A 25,470-nucleotide genomic window follows, 5' to 3' on the forward strand; every position below is an offset into this window, starting at 1 on the left:
CTAGCCACCTGGATGACTGATCCCCGGGAACTAGCGGGTGAGACCCCTCAGGTTTCTCACACTTCCCACACTCCAAGTATTACTGTTGGATGCCTACACTCGGATTTTGGATCCTACACAAATATAATATAGCAAGGAGTGAGAGAAGGTATTAAACAAAATTAGAAAGTAGGCCCAGACAGGTTACCAAAAAGCACAGTTAGTTAGATTTACAATAACAGAACATCTAGGCCCAAAATTCATCCCTGTGAACAGTGTAATCACACTAGAACATGTTAACACAAATTTCCAATGACAATCAATGAAAGTAGTGAATTGCAGTGATGTATTGATGTAACACCCACATTAAATGTCCAGTATGGACTAGAAACCCTAGGCTTGGTGGGTGAAAAAACCACGGACACATTAGAAATAGCAAAGTTAAATGTAAGTACCTGATTTAAGTCATTTGGATGACTTTTAACATTCCTAAAAGCTTTCCTAATATGAAGTAATGGGACAAAATACGTAGTCAGAATTGTGGAAAGAGGATAAAGGTGGGGTAAGTACCTGTTCTACCCCACATGTGTATTCACACCGTAGGACACACCCTTGAAGGGCGCAAAAGCCAGGTTGAGACCCAGCAAGGAAGCAGATCAGGATTCATGTCAATAGGTTTATGTCAATAGATTCCTACAGCAAACCACAGTGAAGTGGGACCTCAAAACCACCATACCACCCCAGGACTACGAAGACCCCCATTGTGCCAGGAACCCAGGATCATGGGTTACATACTCATAGATGCAGAGGATTTGGTTTTATGAATGGCAAACCAACTCAGTGAGTACAAGGCTTCTTCAACAAGGAAAGATTTGCGATCCGAAACCCACAAGATTGCAGAAGCCAAGCAACAACACACACAACACAAAAGTAGAATAATTGGTACCTCTATGTATATACTGAAAACCCTAACACAACTAGGCTATTGAAATGTGATTCATCATTTGAAAGGTGTGACACCTCTGTTTAATAAGGATTAACCAAACTGTAACGTTATGCCTGCTTACCCTTCCTTCCCCACTAGTCCTACACCATTTCTACAACCATGTCCCAAAAAGCTGCATATACTTGCCTGTACAGTGTTAACAATAATAAAACATGTTCAAAGCAAATTCTAAGGTTAATTAGTTATACAAACACAAAGTATTGGAACACAGTACCAGATATCCACTCCAAAAATACTGATTTCACTTCATACAGTTCCAAGAGATTCACCAATTCTAAAATCCACCCTCTCCATCTAGGATAGAAAGTAACTCTTTTGTGAGCAGCTTTTCAATGTTTTTAAAGCCTTTAATCTCTAGGATGATACTTTTTTTTATTCAAGATGCAGTGTTTTTGAAGAATTTTGGTTGTATTTATAAATCATGAAATAGATGCTAAAGGCACAATTGGAGGTCGTCAGTCCAGCAATGATATTGATAGGTAGACAGCATGGACACTTAAGGCATGTACGGGGTGGTAACCAACATCTGACCCAAGTTAATAGGACCCAGCAAAACTTGCACAGCCTACTACTATGTGGTGTAAGGGTTCAGAAGTTATGAGTCTGATACGATGGCATATTGATTGCCTAAGACTTTTATTGTGGATTAAAAGTAAAGAAAAGAAAAGCTATCCTGACATATTTCTTAGAGGGCTGTCCCAGCCTCAACTAAAAGCACTACGGAATCTGGCAGGATGTACAAAGTAAAGAGTCCACCAACCTCTGTCAAACACCGGTTTTATTCCCTTACCTTTATAGGAGATAAACACCTAAGGGGGTTTCAGTAGTTCCAAACTAAGAATGGGCCTCATTATAAGTTTGCCGGTCTGGTACCATTGTTACCGGACCAGCAAACTACGAGTTCTGCTTGCGGGTGCCTTCTTGCCCGCTGGGTTTGACCTGGTGGGCGTACCGGCACACACGAGCAGAGCATGTCTGATGCACTGGCACCATTCACGAATGGGGGAGCATTTTATTCCGGCAACCGCGAATGGGCAATTACCAGGACCATAATGACCCAGTAATTGGCCATTCGTGGGAGCCGGAAAAAAACTGATGCCGGCAGCACGCGTGCCGATTTTACAAGCATGGCTACCGCCGGTCTCATAATGAGGCCCAATGTGCTCTGACTGAATGTCTCCCTTCACCAGGCTACAGTTTCGTTCTGAAACAACACAAAGTTCCAGGTTCCCCCGGTTTTTAAAGCATAGTTATTAGGAAATTACCCTCACTGGTCATAGTTGTTTTCACTATGGTATCCTTGGAATGTGACTTCCTTCAGTCTTCCTGACCAAGTGTATGACTCCCTCCCCTCTGGCCCCAGTTCTTGATGGCAGGGTGATGTCTCCCTCCCCCTCACCTCTCTTGAGTTTTGTTAGCTCAAGTCGGTGTGGGGGGAATGCCTCCCTTCCCCTGGCCTTTCTCAGGCTTCTCAGGCAACACAATGATTGATGGGGTAATGCCTCCCTTCCGGTGGCCTTTCTCAGACTTCTCCAACGGTTTAACACTGGTGGGGGAATATCATCCTTCCCCTGGCCTTTCTTAGGCTTCTTAGAGAACATGAAACGTAATAATAGATGGGGAAATGTCTCCCACACCCTGGCCTTTTTTAGGCCTCTGAGACAACATAATAATTTATGGGGGAATATCTCCCTTCCCCTGGCCTTTCTCAGGCTTCTAGGCAGTTGGGAATACCAGGGGGAATGGCTCCTTCCCCTGGTCTTTCTTGCGTTTGTTAGTCACAATCAAACTGGTTCAGGTACTGTGAGTATGAAGAATGATGGTGATCTTTCTTTAATCTAATCGGTGCGGGCCCCAGACTCACCTTTCTTGCTTGGCTTTCCTTCTTGATAGACTTGGTTCACCCTCCTGCCATGTGCTATCATATCTAAAAGTCTATTTCCCTCTGTCAGGGTCCCAGACACTGTATTCTTGGCTTCTTTGTCCATGCTGGGCTCTCCAAACCTTCTTGAGGCCCCAGCCCCTTCAAAGCAAAGTGTATACATTTTCACGTGGTCTGTGATCGTCCTGGGTCTTCCTTGAGACCTGCGAACAGCTGTGGGGCTTCCACGACTACTTTTGGTCTGTAGAGCTCTGCAGTTGCAAGCTTCCTTCAGGAAGCATTGCTCGCACTCACCAGGCCTCAAGAACGCCTGGAGCTTCTCTCTCTGGGGTTGTCGATATGTCATTTTCTTGTTAGCCTATGGTTCTATGGCCTAGCACCAATCTCAGTACCCATAGCTGCTGCTAAGACCTTAAGTGCTGGGGGCTCCACTCTCAAATTCTGAATGTATTAAATAGCTACACATATATACTGCAAAGCAAACAGCATGCCTTTGTAGCTTTATGATACATTGATTATTACTTTACCGAGCAATAATCATTTGCTGTCATTTATACCCATTACAGACCCATACTCCTACTCTGGACCGACTCTAGACCTTCCCGGTCTGCTTTCTTTGTTCCTGGACTGCCTTGGATCTCACGGTTCCTCAGGGAGAATCTAACAACTCACACAGTCCTTCTCTTTTTGTATCCTCAGAGTGTTCATATTGACAGGAACGCATACCTTGCTTCCACAGGGTGTTTCTCATTCCTCTCCACTTCTTCTTCATTACAGTTGTGGGATGATTACTCTCTACTGGGTAAGGTGGATTCCTCCTTGTCTCTGTTTTCTCATGCATTCCATATGCGCAGTCCCTACTCTTCCTCATCTCAGTATGTTCCATGACGATGGGGTTTCTATCCGACAAAAGCATATGGAGGCGGTGGGAACTACATAGGTCTGTGTAGGGTAGGGGGATGAGGGAGGTTGGGATGAAGTGTGTACATACCACTTTCTTTCCTGGATAATCATCCCTGGTCCCAGAGGGGGGATCCTTCCCCATGCAATCCTCCTGCTGAGTACCACCCCCAGGAGGACTATTGGCTCACAGTCTCACCTCCCTGGCCTCATGGGAAGGGGCTCCCCCTAGGGAAGGAGGGATGACATCCTGCGATTCGTCACAGTGTGTTAACAGCATGCACAACCCAGCATGCAGAACGTGGGTTGACCACATAGAGAAAAGGGGGCTATGGACTAGGAGCAGTAGTTACTACAGTGAGTAACATTTCCTTACTTCGACATCCCTCCCCGTTTCCTCCATTCTTATGGATGATTACAAAACACTTGAAATCCTTGGATATGTCATCAGCATTCACACCCCAGTATGCAGAAAACACATTTAAATTTTTGTCAAAGGAACGCAAATGTGTTTCTCTAAGATGGAAAAAAGGCAATATTGCAGATGTGTGTCCATCATTGTCTAACAAGTGGTGCTTGAAGGTAATGTAGTTGGGCCCACCGCAGTGACATTAACATTAGTAAATGCTCACACTGTGCTGCTGAGTGGGCATTTAAAGGTTTTGGGTGGGCCTTGTCTGCTAAGGCCCTACCCTGTCTACACCTCTGGCAATATGACTGGCATGAAAAAAAGAAAGTAGGTGCCAAAGAACGAACCACCTTTCTAGTTTCAAGTTGGCTAAGGCATGGGACTCATGGATCAGTGAAGAGCACATCATATGGATTGGCACGTCAATGAGGGACAGTAGTATACCGTGCAAAGATAGGTTGGAGTTAGATATACGTGTAAATTAACCAACACATTGAAACATGCATAATGTCAAAATGTATGAATGCATATGTATCATATTGACAGATATAACCAGCATTCTAATGTTTCTGATTGTTCAAGATACATCATCTTATATCCCCTATGAGGGAAAAGTTCAACAATATATGTGTGTAAGTTGCTTTACTTTTCAACACTTTCTGCACATAGTAGTAATGAGGACTTTATTTTGTCACTTCTCTTTGGGACGCATTAGAAATATTTTTTATTGAATAAGCCTATTTTGAAAATCGGCAACAAATTTGAGAGACAAACACGTCCAAAATAAATCAATCCGATTGAGAGACCAATTAGATAAGTCCATACAGGAAATAGTAGGGTGGGAACTGAGAGCTGGGTTACAGGGAAATGGGTTAATCGATAGTCGCAACATGAGAGCAGACATACAATCCAGGTGGAGAGATACGAAAGCAATTAGAGCTTACCACCAGTGGCTCCTGTTGAAAGTACTGGCAATCTAGAAGGACATTTCCCAGATGAGTTAGTGACATGAATTCTCCAATTATTTTCAAAAGAACATACAATGTTGGGCGGGCAAAGACTGATATGCAAATGGTTACTCCTCCTTTTTGAAAGGTGTAGTAAGCTAAAACATGTGGCTGCGGACTCTGAGTGGGTACATTCCTATGGAACAGGTTATCATTCAGTGTTCTTTCTCGCAGAGGGGCACCATGACCTCCTTTTCTATGTTTGATATTTGGGTTAAGCTCCAAGAATTCCAACTCAAAAAGAATACAGCACACAGGCAGGTGAGGGGCAGGAATAGGCAGGTGTAGGGGATAGAGGATGGATAGCTGGTTTTACTTTGGAAAGGAGGTATTTCAGGGAAACAATACAAAGAGAAATGCAGCTTGTATTCCAGGAGTTTGACAATTAGTCATAAATATGGACTATTTTTGTGCTTGGCCTCTTTTCCTTGCAATCCATTCCATGGTCACCAGTTAGGAGATTTCGATTAGCCAGAACTCCATTTTAGGACACCTTTCAGACTTCCATAGTGTCAAAGAACATTTTTACCACCTCTACTGCCTTTTGAATCCATACCTTTTGCAGTCCTCAGATCCATTCTAACACCGAGATCACACTCGATTTGACAGACCGTAAGGAGGGTTCAGGCTCTATATTTAAATCAAGGTTGAATCATGGGAAGGCCTATTCTTAAATTGGATGATTCTCGAGCAATAATGTAACATATCTTCATATGAGGTATTTGTGCCATCACATTTTCATCGTGTTTTGGATGTTCTCAGTCTGAGGCTATCCAACTTCTGGCGAGTCCAGTACATACTGAAGCATAATTTCTGTTGCCAGAGCCCGGTTTGAAGTTCTATATTTACCCTGCTGACCTCTGCTACTATTGAGGACCGCAGCGCTTTACTGACTTTAGTGAATGGCTTTCCAATTTGTGTCACCCACTCCATGCATGTTTTATTAAAGTGACTTGCATGATTCTATTTCACTATTTGCTGAAAACTGGATCGCTGAATGTTCCCACAGATAACTCTTACGAGTGAGTTCACATAGTATGTCACATCCCTTTGGGACTAATTTGCTGCCAATAATCTCTGTGATAGCCCTTCCAGCCTAAAGTATCTCCTTTAGTCTCCGACCACCAGTTTAAGGCTGTTTGTAAGTAAGGTGAAGAGAAGGACCCTCTGTTCATAGTGCATGCTAGACAGATGCATGAGACTCGTATGGGTTAAGCCATATTTGCACCTAAGACGCCTTATACAAAATGAAGACAGCCTTTCGGGAGAGGAATTTTGAGGTAACAATGATGCTGTCTAGACTTGGTCATTGTGTCACATTTTGATATGTTCCTATGACCAATTGAACCGGAAGAACGCTGGTCATTTCTGTTTCCACCTGAGCCCACAGCGGACATGGTTAATCTCCTCGAGTTTCTACCATGCTTGCCTACTGTATTTTCAGACTCTTGTGGTAATCTTTCTAGCTCAGGAGACCAAATCCAACTTTTGGAAAGTATCTGTTACCTTTTGTATTGGTAGTTTTGTCTTCTTCCCCTCCCATACGAAAGTAGTTAACATTGTATCAATGCTCTCAAGGTGGAACTCTTTCCATGCTGCAGCCCCACTGGAAAGGATACAGAGCATTCTGGGTAAAATGTTCTTTTTAATGATGTCAATTCTCCCACAGCCCTACCTGTTGGAGGCACGGGTGGTCAGAGTTGTGAGTGTTGGATGTCAGGTGCTGGTGAAGGCTGAACATTATTATTTTCAGTATGTCTTTTGGAAATATAAGGACTATTCATGTTAGTCCCTTCTCAAGCCATTGCTGCAGCTGCTTTTCTAGCACCTCATGTGCTTCCTCCGGCCCAAACAGGCTTCACCCCAGTCTTACCCCAGGCCACGTTGTATCTGGAGTATCAACAAAAATGTATTCATTCGTTCTTTCATTCATTGATCAACTCATTCATTAATTCCTGTACTTTAAATGCAATGAATGATATTTTAACATATTTTTATTTTGAGTTGGTGAATGGTAACGATATGGAAAGAAGAAAATTACAGTAGTATCGATGCCCACAGCATGCGATCAATCAATGTCATCACATATTGCTTGGAAACGTTATGATTATATTTGCTTCAATGTGCCTCTTTTGTTGCTTGTAATACGGTTCGGTTTCATAATTGGCAGAAGAGGCAAACGTGAAATCGTTTACCTATTTTAAGTAACATTCACAAAGGTCAATGTGCTGCATTTTAATTCCACTTATACTGTTTTCAACGGCAATACTAGGTTGATTCATTGTAAATGTACATCTTAATTCCTTTAGGTGGTTTTAGAGTGAAGGCTGAGCAGCTGAAGTTCATCAATTCGCCCAATCCGACAGTATTCCATTTCCCCAATTGTGCCATTTTAGAAGATATTGACGGGTCAATATCAGGAAAGTATGGAAGCCATCTCCTAGCCCACATGGATACGCTTCCAGTTTCCTGTTTGGAATATTCCAATATTAGCAGAGCTTCCAGAGTGAGCGTTTGTGGGAAAGACGTGGTTCTTCATCGCGCATCTTTTGGGTTGTAAGTATCAATATCATATTTGAAATAACCTGATTGTTTTAACTGCTCCCTGGAATCTTGGTTACTGCTGGGTGCCTAAATTTGGGAATGCTAAGGACACAAACTTCTACAAAGGGCAAACGTATAAATGAATTAATCTTTTATTTATTTATTTATTTATTTATTTATTGTAAAGTAAGTGTCTTTGATCAGCATTTGACCTTTACACTATACATACAAAGAACACATACATTAATCATACAATATATTCTTCATAGAATAAAACATTTACCATTAAAGTGTGGTTACATCAGTAAGATAAACGTTCATTTGAAGCAATTAAAACAATACAGCCACACCTATTTACTTCAGCATCCACTCATATCTTCTTGTGTGTAGTTTCTATATGTTTCAGTAGTATTGGTTAGGGCCTCATCACGAGTTGGGCGTTAGCCCTTAAATGCGTGGTAACAAGGTTACCAACACATTTACTGCTCCGCCCAATCTCGAGTCTGGCTTGTTGACCCCAGCTTAGAGCTGGGGGTAAACACGCCAGAAAAATTCCCATTTTTGGCGCAATTATCAACGGCGGTATTACCCCATGGTAATTGCGGAAATCATTCCCATTGGATCCAACGGACCCTATGGGGAATGGGGAGCAATGATTAGTGCCCAACCTGTGATCCAGTGGTAATACCACCAGACGGGTGGGCGCTAACGCAAATAAAGTTGGGTGGTATCCCAGTCGGTATACCGGCCAACTCGTGATGAGGCCCTTAGCCTTGTAGCAGGTCTCCCATTATATGTGCAACATTTCAATGACGTTTTTTTCCCTTTAACATCATCAATCTTTTTTCCACCTGTAACCAGATGTGATACTCAGCGGCAGGAAGATAGGGAAACAATTCTTTTTGTTGATGCCAGTGATCATGGACTTGGTGCAGTTTTGATGCAACAGGATGAAGTGGGAGTACATACAATTGCGTTTGCTTCCAGAAGCCTCAAGGACCCAGAGACCAGGCATTCGGTTCTAGAGAAGGAAGCTCTGGCATGTGTGTGGGGAGTAGAGAAATTTACGAGGTTCTTGTTGGGGAGAGAATTTGTGATATGTACCGACCACAAACTGTTGGTGAGCATATTTTCAAAAAAGGGACTAGAGGTGGTATCTCGCCACATAATGAAATGGGTGAGTTCTATGCAGGGTAGTGATTTGCAAGGTATAAGTCTAGATGAAGATTTGTTGGAAATTTTTCAGGTTCAGAATAGCATTCAGAGGACTAAGTGGGATGCTGCATGTAATGAGGATGAGGTGTATAAGAAGGTCCTCAACATGATAAAGAATAACAGTTTTAGAGGACAGGAAATTGGTGCAGAAGGCTTTATCAAGGTGAAGGAAGAGTTATGGGTAGAAAATAACTATTTGTATCGTGGGCATCAATTATTAGTTCCGACTGGTATGAGGAATGCTGTGATTGATTTAGCCCATGTGGGTGTTAGGACACTCACCCGGGATCGGGAACGGCCGTGTCCTCGTGGGCGGGGTGATGCCTGGCGGCTGTACCCGCGGTTTCGCCTTGGTCATGGGCGCATTCTCCGAGCTCATCGCTCATTTGGGGTGCGTGCCCGCTTCGGGCGAGTTGGGGTGCATGCGTGCATACGCGGAAGCGGCAGGGAACGGGCTTGTGGTTCAAGCCTCGTTTCCACGAATACCGTGATTCCGCGCATGCGCCGACTCGGATTGCGGGTCAAGCCTCGCTTCCGTGCCGAATCACTATAAAGGAGCTTCCGGATCTCTACTCGCCGCGTCTCAACGCGGTTTGGTCCAGACCTCCCGCTCGCTACTGGATTTCCTTATCCTTCCTTGGTCTCTCCGCTTGCCTCCCTTGTTCCCTTCCAGTTTGCCCGGCCTTCCCTTGCCCTGGTGGTTTGGTTCCTTGGTTAGGGGTCTGGCTCCCCTGGGTTGGGTTTTTGTCCGGTCCTGGCCTGGTTCCTCCGGTCCCTTCCTTTTTCCTCCTTACCGCCTTATCCCTCTCCTGCCTGACCACCTCCTTTGCCTGAATACTCCTCTGCCTTGTGCTGGGTGCCAGTGCCTTCGGTGCCTTTATTCGGTCCCTTTTGCCGTCTGCCATTGCTGCCATACTACAGTCCCGGCTGGCTTCTCTCAACATCTTCAAGAAGGTTTCTGCAGAATCATAGCAACGCACTCAAGCTCGCTGTCTACATCTACCGGCCTTCCCTGTTCAGTGCTCGCACTGTTCTGGCGCCACGTAAATCCAGGGAAGTGTCCATCCGTGGCGTCAGGAATCGGACCCATTTTCAATCCTGCAATCAGGACGGGACCTGGGCCGGTTCTTGGCGTTACCCTCTCATCTTTCGTTCTACAAGCAACGTCCTGGCGACCCCGGCACGCAAGCCTACAGAAAACACAGGTACGCAGCATCCTCGGGACGCACATCTTGACAGATTGAGACGCCTAACCTCCGATTCAGACCCAGAGATGGAGGAAACCTCTGATCTGAGAGACAAAATCAGGTCTTTAAGGGCTGAAATGACAGCACTTCGTCTAGAAAACGAGACTCTACGTCAGATGGTGGTGCATAGGACTAGCACCACAACCCAGGCTGATTCTGCCATGGCACAGACGACACCCATGAAGTTTGTCGGGGATCCTAGAAGAGTGGCCGAATTTTGTAACCACTGCAGGATCCATTTTTTGTTCCGGGCTTCCCATTTTACCGACGAGAAGGCGAAGATTGGGTATATTCTAGGGAATCTAACCGGAAATGCGCTTGCATGGGCAGCTCCTTTGGTGTCCGCAAACAGTCCAATACTGGGTGATTTTGCCGCCTTGGAGAAAGCGTTTCTGGAAGTATTCCAGTCACCTAACTTGGCCGCCACAGCACAAAACTAATTGATGGATCTAAGGCAGGGTTCAAGTGATCTGATCTCATACATTGGTCGGTTCCGTCAATTGGCGGCGGATTCTCAATGGCCAGAAGTAACACAGAAGACGCTTTTTCGGCGAGGTCTGAGAGAGGAGTACAAAGACGAACTTCTTCATATACCAGAACCGGATACTTTACAGGTACTTCAGGAACAGGTTCTTCGAATCGATCACCGTTTGGCTGAGCGGAAGGGAGAAAGACATCGGTTGGAGAGGCCGTACTCCAGGTCTTTTCCATCACCTGCTGGTGCTTCAAGTACAGCAGAAACGGGTCCGGAACCCATGCAATTGGGGGCACTCAGAGGACCTTTGTCCGCGATAGAGAGGAAACGTCGAAGGGACTTGAACTTGTGCCTGTATTGTGGTGCCTCCGGGCACTATTTGGGTACTTGTCAGTTACGACCACTCAGGAAGTCGGAAAACTAATAGGCCTGTCAGGTATAAGGAAGGCAATGACAGGCCTACCGTTCAAACCAGCCCTTCCGGATACCGATGGGTTCTTACTGCCCATGTCTCCCGCAGCCCTTTTGGTACTCCGAATTAAAGTACTGTGGCAGGATAAGTCAACTGTAATCATGGGTCTTCTAGATTGTGGTGCATCTGGCAACTATATCGATGTTGAGTTCGTCAAGAAGAACTAGATCCCTCTACTTAAGAAGAAGCAAGCTACACCGATTGAGGTCATTGATGGTACACCTTTGTCTTTTGGTCCCACTCAACATCACACCGGAGTTCTGCAGTTGTGGATCAATGAACATCTGGAAAACATATCTTTGGATGTGATTAAGTCACCATCTTATCCGATCGTGTTGGGTTTACCCTGGTTGTTGTACCACAACCCTAAAGTTAATTGGGTAACCCGTACATTGACATTTAATTCGGATCGTTGTTTGCTGGATTGTTCCTCCTCAAGGTTATCTGTTGGGATATCCACAATTGCCACGCAGACAGAGGTGAATGGAACATCTTGTGTATGCCAGTTGTCTACCATACCTTCTGAATATGCGGATTACTCCTCTGTGTTTTCGGAACCTAGGGACATTCCCCTGCCTCCTCATAGAAGTTTTGATTGTGCCATAGATCTGTTGCCAGATTCTGTGATTCCACATGGACGAGTGTACTCCTTATCCCCACAAGAAAGAACAGCCTTACAAGAATATCTAAACGACTGCCTTCAGAAACAGTATATCACCCCTTCCAAGTCTCCTGCGGGATTTCCGCTGTTTTTCGTCAAGAAAAAGGAGGGTACGTTACGTCCCTGGGTGGATTATCGGCAGTTAAACGAACTTACTCGGAAGGACAGATATCCATTGCCTCTAATACGTGATATCCTGGAATCCTTGCACTCTGCCTGTATATTTACTAAGTTGGATTTAAGAGGGGCATATCATCTGGTACGAATCAAGACTGGTGACGAGTGGAAAACGGCTTTTAAGACACCCTTAGGGCACTATGAATATCGTGTAATGCCTTTCGGACTATTCAATGCCCCAGCCGTTTTCCAGCGTTTAATGGATGAAATATTTTCGGATTTATTCGGAATATCTGTGTGGGTATACCTAGATGATATATTGATTTTCTCAAAGAATGAGAAGGAACACATCATACATGTCAAAGAAGTTCTCAACCGTTTACGGCAGAACCACTTATACGCCAAGACTGAGAAATGTCTCTTCAATCAAGACAAGATTGAGTTTCTTGGGTACGTGATTTGCCGTTCTGGCATACAGATGGACCCAACTAAGTCACGGGCAATTCAAGAATGGCAACGACCTAACGATGTGAAGGCCCTTCAGCGATTCCTTGGATTCGCCAATTTCTATAGGCGCTTTATACCAGGTTTTTCCAATCTCACAGCACCTTTAACCAGTTTAACCAGCAGTAAGACGTTGTTTGTGTGGAATGAGGAAGCTACTAATGCGTTCGAACGTCTCAAGGACGCCTTCAGCACCTCTCCCATCCTACATCATCCCGACCAGAGTAGACCATTCATTGTGGAAGCAGATGCGTCGAATTTCGCCGTTGGATCAGTTTTGCTACAGAAGGACCCGCAGTCAGATGTTGAATTCCCAGTGGCTTATTTTTCCCGAAAACTAACATTGAGCGAACGAAATTATGCCGTGATCGAGAAAGAACTTTTAGCCATCAAATTGGCATTTGAAGAATGGCGCCATCATCTTTTGGGAGGCCAATTTCCTGTTGAGGTCCGTACCGACCATAGAAATCTACAGTACCTACGATCTCTTCAATGTCGCACTTCCCGCCAGGCCCGTTGGGCGTTTTTCTTTTCTCATTACGATTTCCCAATCACTTACATACCTAATGCTCGGAATCTGAAAGCAGACGCGTTGTCTCGCTCCTTGGAAGACATCAAGCAAGACAGCCAGAACCAGTTATTGCTAGCCCCAGAACATTTCTTGTTTTCTGTGTCTCATTGCCTGGATACGTTCTTACAGGAAACATTGGCAGACCCTTACAGAACGGAACTATTGAAATTGCCCCAAGTTAGCGAGAACGAGGGGTTGCTCTTCTTCAGTGGGAAATTGTATGCACCCACCGACTCTCTTCGGATTGCCATTTTGCAAGCATTTCACGATTCGAAGATTGGGGGCCATCGGGGCATACGTGCTACACAAGAACTTGTCGCCCGACAGTTTTGGTGGCCAGGATTGGCCAAACAAATTAAACAATACGTGGAATGCTGTCCAGTATGTGCACAAGCAAAGATACCCAGAAGGAAACCACTCGGTGTACTCCAACCCATCGAGACACCGCCCTATCCTTGGCACACCATAGCTACTGATTTCATAGTGGAACTACCACCTTCCGAGGGCTTCACATGCATAATGGTAGTAGTTGACTGTTTTTCCAAGATGGCTCATTTTATCCCCTTTGTTAAAGTTCCCTCTGCGAGTTCCATGGCCCGAGCATTTCTGCACAACATTTACCGGTTACATGGACTACCTGATAAGATCATCTCGGACCGTGGTTCCCAGTTCATATCATCCTTTTGGAAACAACTGTGTCGTCACCTGGGCATACATCGAGCACTTAGTTCCGGCTATCATCCACAGTCCAACGGACAGACGGAGAGGACCAATCAGACGTTGGAACAGTATCTGCGCTGTTTCTCCAACGCCTCTCAGACCAACTGGGCATTGCACTTGGACTTTGCTGAGGTAGCTTACAACAACTCGATCCATTCTGCAACAGGATTAAGCCCCTTTCTTTGTACCTATGGACTCAGTCCTAGACTTTTTCTGTTTGTTCCTGTACGACCAAGCACGGTTCCCTCTGCTGATCAGCTGATTCAAGAGATCCGAAAACTGCATGCCCAGGCGACTGGTACCCTGGTTAAGGCACGTGAGGACATGAAGGTCCAGGCAGATAGGAGGCGTACCCGGAACCTATATTCAGGGTTGGTGGGAAGGTGTGGCTTTCTTCCAAGAACTTACCTGTTCGCAACTTACCTACGAAACTTGCTCCCCGTTTCCTAGGACCCTTCCGGATTACTAGACGGATTTCCCCGGTGGCATTCAAACTAGATCTACCCCCATCCTGGCGGGTGCATCCCGTGTTTCATGTCTCCTTGTTTAAGCCTTACCTGGAGGACCCCTATGGGCGCTCGGGCTCTCGTCCTCCGGCCACTGAGGTGCAGGGTGTTCCTGAATATGAGGTCCGGGAAATCTGTGATTCTCGTTTCCATCGGGGTCAATTGCAGTTCCTGGTGGATTGGGAGGGGTATTCGGCTTGTGACCGCACTTGGGAACCTGTTGGGAATGTCCATGCTCCTCGTTTGGTGCGTGAGTTCTATTTACGCCATCCTTGTAGACCGGGGGCCCCGGGTCTTTCTGGGAGGGGGCATGGTGTTAGGACACTCACCCGGGATCGGGAACGGCCGTGTCCTCGTGGGCGGGGTGATGCCTGGCGGCTGTACCTGCGGTTTCGCCTTGGTCGTGGGCGCATTCTCCGAGCTCATCGCTCATTTGGGGTGAGTGCCCGCTTCGGGCGAGTTGGGGTGCATGCGTGCATACGCGGAAGCGGCAGGGAACGGGCTTGTGGTTCAAGCCTCGTTTCCACGAATACCGTGATTCCATGCATGCGCCGACTCGGATTGCGGGTCAAGCCTCGCTTCCGTGCCGAATCACTATAAAGGAGCTTCCGGATCTGTACTCGCCGCGTCTCAACGCGGTTTGGTCCTGACCTCCCGCTCACTACTGGATTTCCTTATCCTTCCTTGGTCTCTTCGCTTGCCTCCCTTGTTCCCTTCCAGTTTGCCCGGCCTTCCCTTGCCCTGGTGGTTTGGTTCCTTGGTTGGGGGTCTGGCTCCCCTGGGTTGGGTTTTTGTCCGGTCCTGGCCTAGTGCCTCCGGTCCCTTCCTTTTTCCTCCTTACCGCCTTATCCCTCTCCTGCCTGACCACCTCCCTTGCCTGAATACTCCTCTGCCTTGTGCTGGGTGCCAGTGCCTTCGGTGCCTTTATTCGGTCCCTTTTGCCGTCTGCCATTGCTGCCATACTACAGTCCCGGCTGGCTTCTCTCAACATCTTCAAGAAGGTTTCTGCAGAATCATAGCAACGCACTCAAGCTCGCTGTCTACATCTACCGGCCTTCCCTGTTCAGTGCTTGCACTGTTCTGGCGCCACGTAAATCCAGGGACGTGTCCATCCGTGGCGTCAGGAATCGGACCCATTTTCAATCCTGCAATCAGGACGGGACCTGGGCCGGTTCTTGGCGTTACCCTCTCATCTTTCGTTCTACAAGCAACGTCCTGGCGACCCCGGCACGCAAGCCTACAGGAAACACAGGTACGCAGCGTCCTCGGGACGCACATCTTGACAGTGGGCCACTTGGGAGTGGCGAGCACTAAGGGGCTAGTGAGAGCGGGTTTTGGTGGCCAGGATTAGATAAAGAAGTGGAGGAACAGGTTTTGGCCTGCTCAGAGTTTATGGAAGGAGACAAAGGTCTCACTGTTCAAAAGGTTCCCATGGTTGCTCGGGACAGTCCCAGATTACCATGGGATGAGGTGGCACTGGATTTGCTCGGACCCTTTAACATAAGAGGCTCTAGAGACACTTATTTACTAGTTGTTGGTCTTCTTTCAAAATGGGCCGGGGTATGTGTCCTGAAGGAAATTTCAAATTTCAAAATAATTCAGTTTCTAGAACAGTTGTTCTGGAGGGAAGGTTTCCCAAAAAGGTGCATTTCAGACAATGGCTCACAGTTGGTTTCTAAAGAATTTAGAGAATGTTTAAAGAAGTATGGGGTTGAACAAGTGAACACAGCACTTTACCAACATCAAGGGAATGGTTGTGTTGAGAGATTCAATAGAACGCTCATGGAAGCAATACGGATTGCAGTGGCTATGGGAGGTGATTGGTTCAGGACCATAATGGAAAGAACGTTTCAATATCGCCTGGTTCCACACAGTGTCATGGGCGTGTCCCCATATGAAGTTTTAAGGGGAAGCAATCCCAATACCCACCTTGGGATGCTTGAATAGGGAGGTCAAAGATGGTGACTGTCGATGTGGAAAGGGTGAGGGACAGAATGCAAGTAAGTGGTAGCAAAGCTAAGTATAGGTATGATTGGATAAATTGTTGCAGGACGCTAACGGTTACTGAAGGTGATTGGATCAAAGTTAAGTTGCCAACCAAGGTACGTAAATGTTCTCCCGTGTTTTCAGAACCCAAGTTAGTTGTGAAGGATTTCGGTTCATCAGTACTGGTGGAGGGTGGAGCTGTATGGAACAAAGAGAGAGTGGCAATTGTCAAGAAAGATCCAAAGAGTGAGGAGGAGGAGATATGAAGTGGTCAAGCTTACTGGTCAAGCATGTGAACGAGCAGACAAGCACAGGACAAGTTCTGTTTTAAAATTTGAGTCATATCCATCTAGTGTTCTTGTGCATGTTTCAAAATTTAATTATTTGAGTAGAGGCTAAAGCCTTATTTCATGTTTTGCATTTTGGAAAGAAGGGAGGTGTTAGGAGAGGATTTACCTCTCTTCTTTCCCCACACTTAGTTTAGCATGTGGAGCCTACGCTCCTTAGATGACATCATACATTTCAGGCTTGGTGGTTCTTAGAACACCCACACCTGGTTACTATGTCTAAGTAAACTTGTTATTGTTTATAGGTTGAGAATGTGAGGGCGGTAGAAGCTCCAGTGAAGGGCAGCTGTCAGGAGCTACCTGAGGCTGGGGGTTGTCTTAAGGATAATACTGGATAAACTCCTGTTGTCAACGTCCTCAAAGTGTGGCCTCCTTTCATACCTTGTCTGCCTCATCATAACACAGTCATTACCAGAGATTTTGCCCCATAAAGTGTACTCCAAAACTGGTCAGAAGTGTGATCAAAGAATTCATGGTAACCCTTCTTGTATAGTTTAAAAAGCAGAATGCATTTTGTGAGTAGATGCTTCTTGGATTCAATTGCTTGTTCACAAAAACGACATAGACGCTCCTTCCTTTTGAGGCCTAACCAGGCCCCTGTGTTTCCAAAGACCAGGAGAAGTTCAGGCGCACTGATAGGATAAAGTATACCAATTGTGGAGTGTATAAATTGGTTAGCTAATTACATGCACTATTGATATTCAACCCCTGAGTAGTATATAAGGCGTATTTATGCTTTTTAGCCAAACATTCAAGAGATTGTAAACTATCATAGTCTTTCAATTTCCTCTCAAAATCCAACACATACACTACCTCAACTGACTCAGGCAGTTGTTCATACCAATGCTTACAAAATGCTTCAGAACCAGATTTTGCATATCCTGAAACCAGATACTGCTTCTCTATATCACTGAAACGCATGGTAGCCCAGAATGTACACACTGCCATCATCCATAATATATTTAGCCAGGGCAGGCCGAGTTCCAGTTGCATCACTTCTACCGGAACTGCACGCCGTAGGCCCAATAAAGATCTTAATCATTTTCCCTCGAATTTCTTAAGCCAGCACACCAAACCCACTGGCAGGGTTGCCAAAGCATACAAAATCCCTGCACAACTGATGTTTTGTATGACATAAGTTTGACCTCGATGGATCTGCCTCCTTGTCTATCAATGACATTTTTTTACGGCAGGTATTTTGTCCAAGCCATAGGAGTGATCGCATTTACATGACATGAGCTATTACCTCTAGAAGAATTGTGCATACCTAGTTATTTGTAAACCTTGACTTCTTCCAGGCTTGACCCAACCAAGCAAACTTCCTCCCCCGATGTGCCCCTTTGCCAATGGTCATAATCTTGGTCTTATGATGCCTACAATTCATAAGCGGATGGTGCTGGACAGTGCCAACTCTAACTTAATGGGTGCACACTTAAGAACAGGTAAGAAACAAGGGCAGGTGATGAGCAGATTCTGGAATCTCTGGTGATGTGAAAAACATCATACTCACCTGTGCCTTATATCAAAAGACTAGCTCCAAAATACCTCCCCCAGCTCGACTTGAACCATTAGCGATCATTGATGTGGCCTTTTCCCGTATGGGTATGGACATAGCTGCTCCCCTTGACCCATCTAAGTTTGGGAATTATAGAGGAGGAGTCAATTACCCCCACCTCAACAACTTTGCCCATATTGCCTATATGTTGGGAAACAGAGTGTGAGACATGTACAGTACCAGTGAGAATACTAATACCTAGGAGAATCCTGGAAGCAATGTTTCCTCTGAGAAAACATACATGCATATGAGAAAGTATGATGGGCATTTGAATGAAATTCCGAAGAAGCAGAGCAAATGAATGGCAAAGACGAATGGTGACATCACGCGGAGTCGAGCTGACGTACATAGAAGATGCAGAGACAAGAGAATGAAGACATTCTATAAGGCATTAAGAAAGTATCAAGGATAAGTGACATCTTTGCATCAAGCTGAAGAAGGTTATGCTACAGAACTGATGAAGATATCAAGTCATTTTGCACGTGTGCAGATGCACAGAAACGCAGATGAAGTTTTCTTGAGGCTAGCTTTATAGTGAATAGATTACGGCAAGCGCCAACGTGTATATATATATATGAACGATTAAAGGATGGATGCTTCCACTACGTATTATAGCAGTGCTGCACTAAAGAAAGAAGGCCTCATTTCCAGTGTGTCACAGTTAAAAACAATTGAATTACAAAATGAATTTCAGAAAGGTGAGGCTGGATGAGCCCAGGAAGCCAAGGTTTTATCAGGCTGGAGTGAGCTTATATTGGATACAAATTGTGTGAAAGAACACTACTACTGTTCAGAAGGCATGAACAAAATAAGGAAGACATCAGAGGTCTATTAGAAAATAGTATTTGAAATGCAAAAAAGGCTTGATTTTGTGGTCTTCAGTCACATGGAAGGATGAAACTGGACAAACAAGACTACCACACCTATATATGATGGCAGAGTGTGCCATCACTCTCCTAAATTCTCCAGAGATGAGATGGGATGTTGCATATTTAGTGATTTTCGTAGTGACCATTGAGGAAAGGGGTTAGTTGCCCCACCTGATGTTAAGAAACCTATCATTTTCTTTCACTTTCTTAGACTAGTATGGAACGTATACTTAGATGTTCTCTGAGACTCAACTGAAGTTGCCACTATGTTTTGTTGTTTGCCACGTAGGATGACGTTAGTAATTACGTAGGTTAACATCAATGATGACCTGTTTTTAGTATATAAGCTATGTATTTTATAACAAGCGTAGAGTAAGAGGATCGAGCATGTTTGTTGATGTTCGTTGTACTCCCTGTTTTAGATAATTGATATTAAAACAGTTATCTTTTTTGCCAACTGATTATTGATGTATGAATAAAATCTGCGTCCCATCCATCTCAAGGGTATTGCTGCTCGTCTTAAAGAGCTGGGGTTATGCAGTTCACGTGGTAGCAGAGAGGATGGTTCAGACGCATCAAGATAAATAAGCTTTGGGGTCCTGCAATATTGCACAAACTCTGCCATTCGGCTGAAAGGACGTGAAGCTCCCTGTAGATAACGGTACCAGTTTTTAAACTTTAGTAAGGGTGAGACGGGTCCCCCAGTTTCTATGGCATCCCCTCCCAGCTTCTACATGAAGCTGAACAAATGGAAAGTTGAAGAGGCGGTAAAGAGGCAGACGAACCCAAGAGTCAGAAGTCGAACATACAAATGTTGAGTAAAACAGTGTGAGGTGGCAAAACTGCATGTGGGCAATGAGTGAAGAAAAGTGATAAGGGGGAAAAACGAGTAACGGAGGCTGCGGTAAAGTAGCGAGAATAATGAGTGTTAAATATTGAGTAATTGACTTGAAGAGAGGTCAAGCAATTAAGAGTGTATCGTGAGGAGAGACCACGATAATGAGTATGCCCAGTTTACCTGTGTTTTAAAGAACATAACAGAAGTAACAGTACCTATAGCTCCATAGCAGATGATGTAGAAAACAAATTCGATTAAAGACGAATTTGTAGAGGACAGTTCACACTCCGTAGGAGTATTTCTTAGGGGCAAGACAGGTCTTAAAGAGAAGATTGTGAGATATATGTGGCCAGTCGAGTATGTCTGTTTGTTTGTTTTATGTTATTGTATATGATGAAAAAGCAATAGATAAATTGATAAACGTGAAGAGGAAATAACCAAATTTAAAGAATTAATTGTTTATTTAATAAACTTGAATTGATGGTATTCTTAGTAGATTAAAGCAAAAAACGTGATTTAGAGGGTTTGGAGCCTGCAACGATTGGTGTACGCTCATATTGTTTTGTTTTTCTGAAGCATATTTTTGAAAATTGCAAAGAGTAAAAGTGAGTATTGACAGTCAAGAGTTTAGAGTCAAAATAGAGGATATTACCCCACTTGTACACTTCTGAAAATAGCTACCGAAACATGCACCCAAGCTTAGACAGTATAGTGCAGAATGGGTTAAAGGCACCGCAGACAAGATGTTCATGCCATGGCCACACGGGGGATCACTATCAAAGGCAGTCCTGCAGCATATGATGACATATTTGCATGCAGCATATACGGGAAAAAAGTTAAATAAACAACTAGCAGCTTAGTGCTCTGGAAGATGTAGCAGGAGGTGAGAGAAGAGCCACCTTCTGTAGATTGGATACTTAAGGTATGCAAAGAGGGCGGTGAGGAGCCTTCTGCTCCCCCTGCCGCACCTGAAACAGACATTGAAAGCAAGAAAGATGACGGGTTGTACCAATTGAGTGAGCTTAAGGCAGCAGCAGGGTACAGTAACCCGGCATATGAGTCAACTCTGCAAAGCAGCAATGAGAGCCCAGAGAAAAATACTGCAAGAGATGTAATCTCTAAGGTCCCGAGGGACAAAGAGAGAGGTCATAAGGAGAGAAGTGATCGACCAAGTATGTTAGTAGATATAGGACAGGAAATAAAGAGATGGAAAGGAGAAAGAGATAAAACTGATAAGTTAGCACTTCTACAGAACAAATGGATGGGTGGTCAGATTTTGCTCAAACTCGATGGTAAAGGCAAAGGGAAGATCGAGACAAGCAGGACAAAAATGATAGAGAAAGGGAAAAATTATTGAAAGAAGATGGGGAAAAAAGAAAGATAGAGACGGGAACAATTGTATCAAGATGAGCCAGTGAAGAAGCAGGAACGAGCAGAGGAACAAAGGAAGTATGACAACAAACAGAGGGCAATCGAAGAGCAAAAAAGATAAGAAAGGAAAAGAATAGAGGAAGAGGAACAGAAATTAAGGGATAAAAGAATGCAAAAGCAGAAAGATAAAGAAATACAAAGAGCAAATGAGAGAAGAAATATGAAAAGAAAAGAGGAAGACAGGGTAAAGGAGGAAATAAGGCAGCAAGGAGAATTTGACGATGAATTAGAATGAAAGAGAAGGCAGAGAGAACACAATCTTGATTGTATGGAAAAGAAAGTAATGAATCCTAATCCAGTATTGGCATGGGAGGATGTGGAAGAGTTCTTCCCATAACTCGAGCCAATACCATGTCCATCTGGAGCAAATCTCGAGGGTGAGTTCGACTCTAGAAGCATTGAGATGCAATCGATAAAGTCTATCATGACATGAGAACCAAGAAAGAGTTGAAAGGGAAGGGCAAAATGATTGACTTGAGAGTACACAGATGTACAATAAAGAGGGAGCCTCATGTAGTTTTGGGCCAAAGAAGAGTCTCTAGATAGATTGACTCTGAACAGAGAAGAGAAGGAGAGAAGTCACACAAGTTGGGGACAGGATATGTCAGACGAAGACAGAGATACCTTCCGTGGGGAGGAGAGAGGAAGGTGCATGTGGCCCTGAGGGATGTTTTTCAATGAATAAGGAAGTCAGATGGAAGGATCTAGACCTACCTATATCTCGGACCGTGTACAGTCAAAATGTCAAAAAAAAAGGTCGAAAGTCAAAAATATCAAAATAAAAGGTCGAAAAAAAAGGCGAATTCCCTTTTTCTAATTATATATTTATTTTGGGGCCCAGGAATAAAACAAAATGGGTAAAACAAAAAAAAGAAATTAAAGAAAGGGGGTTGGGGAGATTTTTTCACTATGAACCATCTCGGACGTCAAAATCATTGATGCAGCTAGACCAACCTAAGAGAAATACTAGGGAGGATGATCATGAGCTAAATGATCACCTGGACAGTACAACACTTTGGGGAATAACATATTTTACCAATATATGAGAGAGGTAGTAAGAAGGACCTCAAAGGAAGAATGCTTTGTGTGTGCACTCCCGCCTTATAGCATGGGAAAGTCTAAGATCTTCAAAGCTATTGAAATAGACGTGCAGACAGCACATTATTTATCATACATAGCACTTTGCCGTACAAGAGGCCAGTTCAAGGGCCAAGATGCCTATCTCAAATGGGCTACTGAATGGACAGATCCAAACGAAGAGGATTATGTGCAAGGCACAAAGACAAGAGACAGAGCACATACCAAGAATCACGTGATCAGAAATAAAAAACCTGGAGTAAAAGGAGCTGGAATCAGATGGGAAGTAAACAAAAGACTCGAGAGTCCAGAAAAGTCTGAAGAAGAGGTTAACAGTTGGAAGAACAGAGGGAAGATGCAGATTTGGGGATCAGTCCTTTCTCTAGATGGATGGGAAGAAGGAGTAATCATCTTCAGAGCCTGGGTAATAATTGGTCACCCTGAATCGACTATTGGCATAGTGCAACATGGATGCAAGCCACTATGGCTGAGTCTTGCTAAGCTACTGACTTGGGTTGAAGATGGAGGACCCTTGCAGATAGTACCTTTGGATAGTGCAAAGCTTTGCTTCAGAAATAATGGCACAAAAGAGTTGGAGAGAATCAGATCTGTGGGCGAATCTTTGACCAGGAATGAAAATTGGAACAGCAGTGATAATGGATCACTATTGAGCTTGTGGATCCAGAGCTTACATAAAATTGCCAGAGAATTGAGGTGGACTTTGCTCAATAGTGAATGTTCATGTTCCAGCATTGGTGATTCCTAAGAGTGACCTGAATCTTGACAGTTTGCCAAAAGCAGATGCTCACCTACGGAAGAAAAGATCTGTGGAGCTGATAGGAAGAATAAAGAGGGAGAATTACTTCTCAGCCAAATCAATAGAAGCTTGTGACGCCATTCCATATGAACACAGACTGTTCAGTCAGACTTCTTCAGTGTTTACATTGATCTTCATGCTAAGAATCCAGGTTGGAGAAAATACCAAATGGCTGCAGATTATCAGATGGGAATTGCTACAGACTATTAACACCACTATAAAGGGATTTAATGATATTAGGGAAGATATGAGAGCCATACGACTGATGGCACTTCAGAATAGATATGTCTTGGATATGATTACAGCTATGGATGGAGGTGTTTGTGTGACAATCGAAGAAGGCGAAGTAGAAGACATTACTGATGACAGCTGGTTTGGAGCTCTCTTTTCGCGGATTCCCACAATGGATGGCAGACATTTTCAAGTTTCTCGGAGCCCTGATAGTAATGATATTACTTGGATTCTGAGTTATCAAGATAATAATCTTGCAATGCAAGAAGACTGCAAAGAACTCTATAGGGATGAAAATCATGATCGACGTTGAGCAAGGATGGAAGGCCGTAGACTCGATAGATGAAGAATTCAGAGACTTTCTGAAGGTCAGCATCCATGCTCCTGAGAGAATGAAGTTCCTGTATCCGAAGAGCCATAAGAAGTATGTGGGAAAATGGATGTACTGCAGTCCAAGTGGACAGGGCATGCCCATGACATGGAGCAAAGATGATCATGTGAAATAAGCTGGATGCTGAAAGGAGTCACAAACATATGGATCCCAAAGTAGCATTTCATCAGACAAGGATGTCTAGATTTGAAGGATGATGGAAGATTGGTTGAGGAATCGCCCAGAGGAGGAAGGGTAGAGGAGGAGCCAAGTACCCCCACCTCAACCACTTTGCCCATATTGTCAATATGTTGGAAACCAAAGTGTGAGACAAGTGCAGTACCAGTGTGAATACTGATACCTAGGAGAATCCTGGAAGCAAAGTTCCCTTTGAGAAAACTGTACCTGCATATGAGAAAGTATGATGGCCATTTGAATGAAATTCCAGAAGAAGCAGAGCAAATGAATGGCAAAGACGAATGATGACATCACACCGAGTCAAGCTGACATACGTAGATGTTGCAGAGACAAGAGAATAAAGACATTCTATAAGGCATTAAGAAAAAATTAAGGATAAGTGACATCTTGGGATGAAGTTCAAGAAGCTTATGCTAAAGAACTGATGAAGATATCAAGCATTCTGCACGTGGACAGATGAATAGAAACACAAGCAGATGAAGTATTCTTGAGGCTAGCTTTATAGTAAATAGATCGCAGCAAGGGCCAACGTATGTTTATTTATATGAATGAATAAAGGATGGATGTTTCCACAACGTATTATAGCAGTGTTGGACTGAAGAAAGAAGGCCTCATTTCCAGTGTGTCTCAGTAAAAAACAATTGAATTACAAAATCAATCTCAGAAAGGTGAGGCTGGGTGAGACCAGGATGCCATGGTTTTATCAGGTTGGAGTGAGCTGACATTGGATACAAATCATGTGAAAGAACAAAACTCCTGTTCAGAAGGTATGGACAATATAAGGAAAATGTCAGAGGTCTATTAGAAAATAGTATTTTAAATGCACCAAAGGCTTGATTTCGTGGTCTACAGTCACACGGAAGGATAAAATTGAATGAACAAGACTACCACATCTATGCATGAGGGCAGAACGTGGCTTCACTCCCCTGAATTCTCCAGAGCTAAGAGCACTCCCGAGGACAAGTTCAAAGTCCTAACTGACAGCAAACCACTGAGGTGATGATGTATTAACAGGCTAATTGGTGGGAAGCTATGGTTAAGACGAGCTCACCAGCACCTGAAAGCCCAGCTGCATGCTGCTAACCTAGGTGGAAAAGTACTGACGGGGGTTAGAGTGCCAACCAATTGTAGGGAGGCACGTAATTAAGGGTCCTATCATTTGTGTAACCAATGGGATGTTGTATATTTAGTGACGTTTGTAGTGACCATTTAGAGGGGAGGGCTTAGTTGCCCCACCTGATGTTAAGAAACCTATCACTTTCTTTCACTTTCTTAGACTAGTATTGAACGTATACTTAGATGTTCTCTTAGACCCAATTGCATTTGCCACTAGGTTTTGTAGTTTGCCACGTAGGATGACGTTAGTCATTACGTAGGTTAACGTCAATGATGATGAGTTTTTAGTATATAAGATACGTTTTTTATAAGAAGCATTGAGTAAGAGGATTGAGCGTGTTCATTGATGTTTGTTGTACTCCCTGGTTTAGATAATTGATATTAAAACAGTTATCTTTTTTGCCAACTGCCTGAGTCATT

General features: G+C 44.2%; 1 protein-coding gene across 2 annotated transcripts in view; it reads left to right on the top strand.

The window, feature by feature from the left end:
• Positions 1 to 25,470, top strand: part of PKHD1 (PKHD1 ciliary IPT domain containing fibrocystin/polyductin) — a 4,356,595-nt gene that overhangs the window by 2,517,110 nt on the left and 1,814,015 nt on the right. For both annotated transcript variants that reach the window (XM_069605754.1, XM_069605755.1), the window contains exon 47: positions 7,493 to 7,739. In XM_069605754.1, the coding sequence (XP_069461855.1) occupies positions 7,493 to 7,739 (247 nt within the window). The remainder of the gene's footprint in view (positions 1 to 7,492; positions 7,740 to 25,470) is intronic.

The sequence above is a fragment of the Ambystoma mexicanum genome, chromosome 4p (assembly GCF_040938575.1).
Source record: "Ambystoma mexicanum isolate Mex_15411 chromosome 4p, UKY_AmexF1_1, whole genome shotgun sequence".
Taxonomy (NCBI): Eukaryota; Metazoa; Chordata; class Amphibia; order Caudata; family Ambystomatidae; genus Ambystoma; species Ambystoma mexicanum.